The sequence below is a fragment of the Antrostomus carolinensis genome, unplaced genomic scaffold, assembly GCF_000700745.2.
Source record: "Antrostomus carolinensis isolate BGI_N321 unplaced genomic scaffold, ASM70074v2 scaffold43615, whole genome shotgun sequence".
Lineage (NCBI taxonomy): Eukaryota > Metazoa > Chordata > Aves > Caprimulgiformes > Caprimulgidae > Antrostomus > Antrostomus carolinensis.
Genome location: NW_010319404.1, coordinates 4,895 through 8,089, shown reverse-complemented (window position 1 = coordinate 8,089; position 3,195 = coordinate 4,895). Strand labels below are relative to the sequence as shown.

At 47.7% G+C, this 3,195-nt stretch overlaps 1 protein-coding gene across 1 annotated transcript in view; it reads left to right on the top strand.

Annotated features, from left to right (window-relative positions):
* Positions 1-3,195, top strand: part of LOC104525935 (diphthine methyltransferase) — a gene marked incomplete at its 5' end in the record, with an annotated part of 7,714 nt that overhangs the window by 3,440 nt on the left and 1,079 nt on the right. The window contains 4 exons of the mRNA XM_010169220.1: positions 345-511; positions 1,004-1,076; positions 1,877-1,942; positions 2,130-2,302. Of these exons, the coding sequence (XP_010167522.1) occupies positions 345-511; positions 1,004-1,076; positions 1,877-1,942; positions 2,130-2,302 (479 nt within the window). The remainder of the gene's footprint in view (positions 1-344; positions 512-1,003; positions 1,077-1,876; positions 1,943-2,129; positions 2,303-3,195) is intronic.

Here is a 3,195-nt window from a genome sequence, read left to right as displayed (position 1 = left end):
CCTGCTGCCCACCAGGACTCCCAGATCCCTTTCCCCTACACTGCTCTCTAACAGATCATTTCCCAGCCTATACTGGAACCTGGGGTTGTTCCTGCCCAGATGTAACACCCTACACTTGCCCTTGTTATATTTCATTAAGTTTTTCTCTGCCCATTTATCCAGCCTGTCCAAATGCGTGTGTTCCTTCCACTGTTCTACCTGTTTCTATCAATGTTTTGTGGAATCAAACATATATAGGATTTTATTACTTTATCTATCTGTACTTTGGCTGCTGTTTTACTGCAGCAGCTCCTTAGGACACAGGTTTCAGTAATTTCTCATGTTTTCTCTGTACTCCACTGCAGTGGGCGTCCTTTGAGAGTGGTCAGCAGTGACTCGGAGGGGAAGCTCAATCTTTTCTCCATAGATGAATCTGCTCCTTCTGTGCATGTCCTGAACCAGTGGGAAGCTCACAAATTTGAGGCTTGGATTGCTGCTTTTAATTACTGGGACACCGATATTGTGTATTCAGGTCTGTAAGGGCTGGGAATCTCCTCTGGGGGTGTCGGGGAGGAGGCACCTCGTTTAGGGATGTGTGTTCCTTGGGGTTTTGCCCTCCAGGGTTGGGTATGCTGCTTGCATCACACCTCTGGTAAGAGCTGGGGGGCAAAAGGCTTCTTGATTGTAGGAAGTAGAGTTAATTAGGAGAAGCTCTGCCTTTTAAACTGTGCTTTGGCTGGCTGTTGGGGAAAAAAACTGTGTGCAAATGTGAGCAGAGAGCTTCTGGAGTCCAGTCTTTTTTTTTTTCTTCTAATTTTTATTTTGCTTAGCAAAGGAAGGGTCACTGCACATCTCCTCTGTGGGGAGGAGTACCGTGACCTCCAGCGACCTTTGGTGTGTCTGTTAAATGCTGTGAGATCCTGGGGCTGGAAAGCATCAGCCCTGTGTTAATTGTGTCACCTCAGAGCCCTGCACTGCTCATCTGGATGGTGTTCAGGGCAACAATGTTTTTGTCTTTGTGCAGGAGGAGATGACAACCTGCTGAAGGGCTGGGACACCAGGCGCAGGCCCGAGGCTCCTGTCTTCACCAGCAAGAGGTGAGCAAAGCCCTGTCTGCAGCTGGACCCTAAAGCTGTCGTGTCCCTTCCCAGGCTGCTGAATTCAGAGATGTGTGGTGACAGTGGAGTCCTGTTTCTGCTCCCTTGGGAAATGGAGACACGTCCATTAGATCTTTGTCATCGGGACACTCGGGTTGAAACTTTCTTCTTTGTTCTTTCAATATAATAATCCAGCAGCTCCTGTCACACGTGGAGATGGTGGTAACTTCTTTCTGAAAGAAGGATCCCAAATTACACTTTTATTTTGGGAATTTTTGTGTGTGTTAAATTTCATCATCTTATTCTGGAACATTTTTTAGAAAACATTGTGTTCTCCAGTGTTGCCCATTTGAAGCAATCTCTCTCTTTTTCTGGTGGTGTAACTTATCTTTTAGAAAATGATTAAACAATATACACAACTCTCCAGTGAAATTTTCTGTGCAACCTTAAAACACACTGGGAATTATCCCTATGGAAATAGTAACGCTGGGAGTAAAATCTCCTGGGGATGGAGTGGTGCTGAAATCCTTACGGGCTCTGAACAGCACTTTGTGGTACAACTGTGACTAGAAAATATTTGTGCTGAGACACTGCGTGAGTAGAAGTTTTGCCTTGGAGAGGCTGTTGGGCTGTGTGGGTGGAACTCGGTGTGTTTCACTGGGCTGGAATTTGAGTTCACTTTGCTCTCCTTTCCTGAGACACCTTGATGCAGTAACACCAACCCCAAATCCTTGACATTTGGGGAAGAATCCTTCTCAAATCATACCCTGCTGTCTCCTCCCTCTGTTGTTTTTTTGCAGGCACTCGATGGGTGTGTGCAGCATTCAGTGCAGTCCTCACCGGGAGAATCTTCTGGCTACTGGCAGGTAAGTCCCTTCTGGCTGCTCTTCAGCCTCCTCTGTTACTTTGAACATGTTACTGCATCTCAAGGTGTGGTCTCATCAGACGTTGTGTGGTGAAGAGCGTGTGATGTTTCCTAATTTTCTTCCGTACTTGTCACACTGGATCAGCTTTTCTGCTTGTCTGTGCGTTGATTTTGTGTTGTGCCTCCAGCTATGACGAGCACGTGCTGCTGTGGGACACCAGGAACATGAAGCAGCCCCTGGCAGACACCCATGTAGAAGGTGGAGTCTGGAGGTTGAAGTGGCACCCGACCTGTGACTTTGTGCTGTTGGCAGCCTGCATGCAGAGCGGATTCAAAATCCTTGACTGCCGCGGGAGCCTGGGTGAGTGTTCAGTGCAACAGGGATGCTCCTGTGCTGCTCAGCTGCTCCTGGCTGGGGAGGGACTTTTCATAGGGGCAGTTAGTGACAGAACAAGGGGAAATGGGTTTAAGCTGAAAGAGGGGAGGTTTAGATGAGATATTAGGAAGAAGTTCTTCACTATGAGGGTGGTGAGACAGTGTCCCAGGTTGGCCAGAGAAGCTGTGGCTGCTCCTCCCTGGAAGTGTTGAAGGCCAGGTTGGATGAGGCTTTGAGCAACCTGGTCTAGTGGAAGGTGTCCCTGCTGCTGGCAGGGGGGTTGGGACTGGATGAGCTTTAAGGTCCCTTCCAACCCAAACCAGTCTGGGATTCTATGATTCTCCTGTCCTACCTCCAGCTTAACAGGTGAACTCCAGCTCCGAGCTTGCTAGAAAGATCTAGATGTTGTTAAAACCATAGACTATTTTAAATTCCCACTTGAGGTAACTCCGCCAGCTTTCCCAGACCCGTCCTCCCTGCTGGCCTGACTGGTTGTGCAAAGGCTCTGGCATTATTCACACGTAAATCTCTTATAATTTCTTTTCCTGGATAAAAAGCCTGTTTGTCTTGGTGTGAAGTCATTCGTTACCTGTTGACGTGACCCATTCTGGTTTCTACTCATGGTTCAAAGAGGTTCTTCTGACTGTCAGGTGATGCTTTACTGTCAGCAGCAGTTACTGACCTGCTGGTGAATTGGTTATTGCCTCGGGAAGGAAGTTGCTGTGCAGTCTGGTTAATCAAGAATAACACGTATCAGCTCTCCATGGGAATCGGGAGGTATTGACATGATTAAAACCTGTTTGCATTCACAAGTACCATCTTGCATAAAATAGTTGCCTTCCCGGGTTTCTCCAGGCCTTGGGCAGATCCACAGCTTA